The sequence below is a fragment of the Alligator sinensis genome, unplaced genomic scaffold (assembly GCF_000455745.1).
Source record: "Alligator sinensis unplaced genomic scaffold, ASM45574v1 scaffold2092_1, whole genome shotgun sequence".
NCBI lineage: Eukaryota > Metazoa > Chordata > Crocodylia > Alligatoridae > Alligator > Alligator sinensis.
Genome location: NW_005843855.1, coordinates 1 through 6,396, shown reverse-complemented (window position 1 = coordinate 6,396; position 6,396 = coordinate 1). Strand labels below are relative to the sequence as shown.

The window sequence follows — 6,396 nt, the reverse complement described above, 5'->3', positions numbered from 1 at the left end:
AGGGGCTACTACAGGCATGTAAGGACTCTAGACCCTCATAGGGCACCGGCCTGCACCCGGGGCAGGGAACAGCTGCCCCCTCCCACCCCGGGGAATTCAGGGGATGAGACCCGGGCGGTGGGGAGAAGACACCGGGCACCCCATGTACGCCAGCACGTCTGGCCAGCGCCCCAGGGGGAGGTGAGGCAGAGGTGGGAAACTGAGGCCCCTAGAGACAGGCCCTTCCCTGCTTTGGCCCCTCTTGCCCCTCAGCCCTGGCCCCTCTCAGGCTCCGGGTCCCCGGGCCCAGTCTCTTGTGACAGCCCAGCTCTCCAGGTACCTCGACCCATGCACCCCTGTGGCCTCCATCCACCCCGACAGTCACAACTCAGTCCTCCCATGTTGAACGTAAGCGTATCACCCACCATGGGCGCTGCCAAAAGGCCCTGTTATACCCAGCCCCCAGTGCCGCACCCTAGAGGCAGCTGCACCTGTTATACTCAGCCACCAAAACACCCCAGAAGCATCACCCTCTTGGCAAGGCTTCCCTGTTATACGCAGCCCCAGGCGCTCCACCCCAGAGCTGGCCGCATCTCAGCAGGGACCTGGGAACAAGCCCAGCATCAACTCCAAACCTTACAGACAGGTGATTTGTTGTCTCCAGCGTCCGGGACGTACTGGAGGATGCATGCCGTCGCAGCCTGCGCAGAGACCGGGTGCCTGGGGGGGTTGTTCTGATCAGCCTTTTGTACAGCTCTGAGCACCAGCTGGGCCTGGGACCTTGGGAATCAACCTCCCCTGCTTGCAGGCTCCAGCTCTCACCCCGGGGCCCACACAACTGCTCTGATAGTCCCGCAGAGGCATCTGCAGAAGGACAATTTCTCTGAGGGGTGTGCGTGTGTCTGTATGTGTGCCTGTGTGCACACACGTGGGTTGGACGCCTGGGTTCCGTGTGTGTGTGAGGGTTGGATGCCTGGTGTGTGTGCACATGTGTGTTGGATACCTGGGTTGTGCCCATGTGTGTGCATGGATGGGACACCAGGGGTGGGTAGGTTGGATGCCTGGGCTGTGTGTGTGTCCATCCATCCCTGGTGCCTGGAATTGGTGGGTCCATGCAGGACATGTGGGATGTGGTGGGAGCCAGGATGCAGCCAGCTCTGGGGTGGGGCAGGGCAGGAGTGGCTGAGTGGAACAGCACAGGAGAACCCTGGGCCTTGCCCCGGAAGGCACCAGCTGGGCAGGATTGGGGTCAGTGCACATGGCGGGGCGGGCAGGGACAGGGGCACCACAGGGGCAGCAGATCTGGGGTGGGGGGGGCCTCAGTCATGGCAGAAGGGAACACACACACGCGCCCCAGGCATCCAACATGCGCGCGCGCACACACACAGAATCCAGATCTCTCTCACACAGTTAACAGCAGGGGTCAGAGACACCCAAAGGACCCCCATCCTTGCCCAGGGACCCAGACTTCTGCTCTGGCCCAGCCACCCAGCGCCCACCCAAGCCAGCTGCAAGGCAGCACTGGGCAAGGGTGGGGGTCCTATATACCCAGGTCCCAGACCCCCACCCCAGAGGCAGCTGCAACTGTCATACCCAGCCCTGTGCCCCACCTGAGCCAGCTGCAGCTATCTTATCCCCAGCTCTGGATGCCCTTCCCCAGAGCCAGCCGTAGCCGTTTTACCCAGCTCCCACCCCAGAGCCAGCTGCAGCTGTTATACTCAGCCCCCAGCACTCCACCCCAGAGCTGGCAGCAACTCTGCTATACCCAACCCCCCAGGGGGGTGGGCAGAGACTGGGGGAGATGTGAATGGGGTACCAAGAGTCTCATCCCTGTCCCCACCTGCTCCCCGACACTAGGGGACTTACCCATCTCCATCAGCTGCGCGGCAGGACCGCCAATGGCATCAGTGCTGCGGTGCCTGCATGGCGGGGAGGGCGGCGGGGAAGAAGGTCCCTGTGGGTAGTGGGTGCCACTGGACGAGCACACAGGGGACTGGCCCCATACTCCCCCCCCCCAGCTAACTATTCCAATGGGCCAAGTACAAGGCACCATAACTCATCCAGGGTGAATGAGTCCAGCCTGGGGGGCAGGGAGCCCGGATGCCTGGGTTCTCTGGGCAGGTGAAAGCAGGCCCCACTCATCCAGTTTCCCATCCAGGCCGCGACATGGTCTATGCATGCTTAGCAGCAGGACATGCCAGGTGTGGGAAACCCCGAAAGCACCCTTGAGGATCAGGGGGTGGAAGGACCAGGTTGCAGGTGGTCTGGCCTAGTGGTCAGACCACTGAAGGAGGGACCTGAATCACAAGCCAAGTCAGGAGCCCAGCCACCAGCTCCAAGGAGAAACTTTAATGGGATCCTTCGTTTGGCAGAACGCAGCCTGGACACCTTTGCAATGTCTAATGAACCCCTGCAAATGCCAGCTGAATGGACAGGAGGGTTGTAACTCTGACCAGAGGAAGCCATTGCAGCCAGGGACAGATCCAGGATCTCCCAAAGGGGGTGCGGGAGCATCGACCCACCCTGCTCCCAGTTTCCTCCAGTAAGAAGGAGACCGTGAGGTCTCTTTAAGTCTCTAAAGCAGGTGAACCCCACCCCCCTCCTTCTCCATCCTCTTCAGTGCGTTGAGTCCGAGAGAAATAGGGCCAGAAGGGAGCTGTGGAGGTCGCATCCAGTCCAACTCCTTGCCTCAGGCAGGATCAGACCCATCCAACCCATTCCAGACAAACCCAGCACCCTAAACCCTTAGCAAAATTACTATCATGGCACTGGATATCATCCATGAAGCTGCCCCAGAGGGACCTCAGCTGCTAATAGAGATTCCAGGCAGGGACTCTGGTGCTTCTTGCCTGAGACCCGGGGTGGGGGGAAGGGACTGAGAAGGGAGGATTTTCACCAGCTTTAGGGATTGTGAAAAGTCCTCAGAGGCTTATAGCACAGTGCAATCCAAAAGGTGGGGATGTCACCATGCCACCGCACCCCTTCTGCATCCACCCCTAGATCCAGATAACCAGAAGGCAAGGGCAGCAATAGGGCTTTTGGAAGTTCAAGTCCCCTCCAACTGATAGATGCTGTGTGCGGACAAAGTCAATCTGGGGCGCTCTGTCTCTAGCTGATGCAGCTAGCTGAGATCCAAACTGTCTCCTCGGAGCTTGTGGGGGGAACCTTCTTCCTTGCCCCATGAAATCTGGGGGTCTGCAGTGGGTCCTACCTCCTGTGGGTGCATCTCTACCCTGCCCTCAAGTCCTTCACAACGGTGTGACTGGGACCAGCCCCAGGATCTCCATGAAGCCACTGGAAGAGCAGGGCTGGGAAATCCCAGTCTTTTGCATCTGCATAGGTCTCCAGCCTCTGGTTCGTGCCCATCTCACGACTCTGGAGATAGGTAGAGACCTGCCCCAGGAACGCCCTGTTTAGGTCTGGTAAGACTGAATTATGGTTGAGATGGTGAAAAGAAAACCTGAATTGGGCTCTGGGGGACACCGCAGGATCCGTGTAGGGTCAGATGCCTGATGACATCTGGCCTGATGCCCCTCATGTTCCTTCAGGGCCAGACTCTGACCTCCAGAGGGATGAAGAGGACATTTGCTCTCCCAGGAGAAATTCTCTCAGGCGTGATTGAACCCCAGATATTTTCCTCCTGGAGCAGCCATTTTTACTCTGGGAGAAAAGGCCCAAATGTCTGCACACTCGCAATTTCCCCTGGGAGAGCAGCACACTCTCCCAGGAGTAAATGAAGGTCTGTACGAGGCCAGAGGCAGCTCTGAGCTAGCTCATCTGGGACACATGCTGACAGGGACCTTCCTCTTCTTTGCCCCAGCACATACAAGGCCCCGTCACGTCCTACCTTGTGAGGGACAAGGGCAAGGCAAATCTCTTCAGGCCCTCAGTGTGGGGATGAGTTGGCTCACCCGAGTGCAGCTGCGGGCTGGGACCAGAGGTGCACCGAAAGCTCTGTCCATAGGCAGCCAAGGGGTCCCCAGAGGGGATGCACTGGTGCTGGGCCAGGCTGCAGGGCTGCGTGAAGCACCTGCCACAGTCGGGGCAGCCGTACGGGCGCTCCCCGGAGTGGATGCGCCGGTGCTGGGCTAGGTGGGCATGCTGGGCAAAGCTCTTGGGGCACTGGGGGCAGCGGTACGGCTTCTCCCCTGTATGCACGCGGCGGTGCCGGGCCAGGTCTGAGCGGCTCACAAAACGCTTCTTGCATTCGAAGCAGCCATGGGGCTTCTCCCCTGCGTGGAGGCGGCGGTGCCGGGACAGGGAGGACAGGTGAGCAAATGGTTTCTTGCACTCAGCACACCAGTGACGATGCTCCCCCGGGCCGGGGGCCGGCTGCTCCTCGGTGACCTCCGGCATCTGGGCACCTGCTGGGTGGAGACATGGAGCTTTGTCCCTGCCCTGCTGCTCCCCTGAGCTGTCACGGGACTCAAAGCAAGGCTGGGCCTTGGCACTTGGTTTTCCCTGGGCCCCAGCCACACATTATATATATAACGCACCTGACTGGTGAATCGTGCAATAAATTTAGACTGGCTACATGTGCAAGGTAATAATCACGCCACAGAAATGGCCATCCAGCTACCAAAAGAGCCAAGCAGCTACAAAGGTAGCACTTGAAAGCATGTAACAACTTTATAGCTGGTGAACTGCGCAATAAGTTCCAATTGGCCACGCGTGGAAAGTAATTAACCACCATTAATAAGCAAATCATGCAATGAATTTAGGACCAGCCATAGATGCAAATTAATTCTCACACAATAAAAATGACTCTCCTTCTATAAAAAGAGCCAACCAGCTCTTAAGTTGTTACACATGTTCAAGCACAATGGCCCTGCTACACATTACATACATTACGCGGTTAACTAGCAAATCGTGCAACACATTTAGGCTGGCCATGTGTGCAATGTAAGCCTGGCCACAAGCACAAAGGAATTATCACACAGCTCACTGGTTAATCGCATAATAAATCTAAACCAGCCAGACGTGCAAAGTAATATTCACACCATTAACTGGTGAACTGCGCAATATATCAAGACTAGTCACACATGCAAAGTACCTATCACGTGATAAAAATGACTGTCCGGCTATTAAAAGAGCTGACCAGCTACAAAGTTAGTGCCTGAAAATGGGTTTATACCTAGTTTCTCTCCAGCTTTAAGTTGGACATGTAGCACGGCCCCTATTTAAACTGAAGTTTCCCTTCCAGGACCCCCAGGGCACTGAGCTGAGGGTTCGGTCCTAGCTGTGAGCCCCCACTGAATGGGGAAAATGTCTTCACCTCTGACCCTCTGGGAGATACGTAAGAGAGAGGCATGAACTAGGCCGGAGCATTCAAGTCGCACAGCCCTGGGCGGCCAAGTCTGGGCCAGGCTCCAGCCAGGCCAGAAATCTGGCAGCTGCAGCCCCCTACTGGTGCCCCTCAGTCTTGACCTGCAGCCCCCTGTCCCCCTAGCCCCACTGGTGCCCTTCACTCCCGACCTGCAGTCCCTTGCATCCCTAGCCCTCCTGGTGCCCCTCACTTCTGACCCACAGCCCCCTGCCTCCCTAGCTCTGCTGGTGCCCCTCATATCCAACCTGTGGGAGTTGTGACTGGGAGTGAGGGGCACCGACAGGGCTAGGGGAGCAGGGGGATGTGCTTTGGGAGTAAGGGGCACCAGCAGGGCTAGGAGTACAGGAGGCTGCAGGTCAGGAATGAGGGGCACCTGCACAAATGAAATTTTTCTGCTGACGGACAGTGCCTCCTGGTGCTAGAAAGGGCCAAGCCACTCCCCTCACCTGCTCCCGGGGACGACCTCCTTTTGGGGCACAAGCCTGAGGAGCTTTCATTTGCTGACGAGTCCCAGGTCTCCTCCGTGTCGGGGGAATCTGCAGCAGGACAGAGGCCAGGGGTTAAGCTTACAGGAACCAGGCAAAAGTCAGTAGGAAGACCCATGTCCCCAACACCCGCCTTGGCCCATTGGTGGAGCCACAGGGCCCAGAGCAGGCACCAGTGAGGAGCAACCGCAACTCAATCACTGAGGCCCCAGCCACACATTATACTTATAATGCGATTCACCACTTAATCGTATCTGAAGTTGTGACTGGACCTCATGTTCCATTCATGATGACATGCAGAAAGACCTAAAGTGATCCCGTATATAATGTGGAACAACTTTGTGCCTGGTTCCTATCGCACCACTAACCCAATGTGTGACCAGGTGTGCTCCTACAGTGGGCAGTCTGCAGCTGACTAGGATGCAACCCCATGGCTGGGAGCCCAAGTCTGCTGAGGGAGCTCCCAGGCATGGGACCCTGCTATTGTGGTCCCAGGTGCCCCCTGCACAGGTAATAAGGCCTGTTGGGATCTGAGGTGCGACCCCGATCATGCCGCGCACTATGTGGATTGATTCGCACAACCACTTCTTGCCCCGGCGGCGCTAC

The 6,396-nt window shown here is 57.7% G+C and overlaps 1 protein-coding gene across 2 annotated transcripts; it reads right to left on the bottom strand.

The window, feature by feature from the left end:
• Positions 1 to 3,617: 3,617 nt before the first annotated feature.
• On the bottom strand, positions 3,618 to 5,863 carry LOC102375198 (zinc finger protein 787-like). Of its 2 annotated transcripts, none has more exons than XM_025195792.1 (2): positions 5,752 to 5,863; positions 3,618 to 4,346 (listed from the first exon to the last, which is right to left on the bottom strand). In XM_025195792.1, the coding sequence occupies exon 2, from the start codon at positions 4,333 to 4,335 to the stop codon at positions 3,823 to 3,825; it is 513 nt and encodes a 170-aa protein (XP_025051577.1). In that variant the 5' UTR covers positions 4,336 to 4,346; positions 5,752 to 5,863; the 3' UTR covers positions 3,618 to 3,822. The 2 variants fall into 2 exon arrangements, with proteins under 2 accessions (XP_025051577.1, XP_006039268.2); XM_006039206.3 differs by having other exon boundaries at positions 3,618 to 4,343; positions 5,752 to 5,859.
• Positions 5,864 to 6,396: the final 533 nt, after the last annotated feature.

What these genes read in the sequence shown, in the direction of transcription:
- LOC102375198 (XM_025195792.1), bottom strand. Translation starts at nt 4,335, where the DNA reads ATGCCGGAGGTCACCGAGGAGCAGCCGGCCCCCGGCCCGGGGGAGCAT.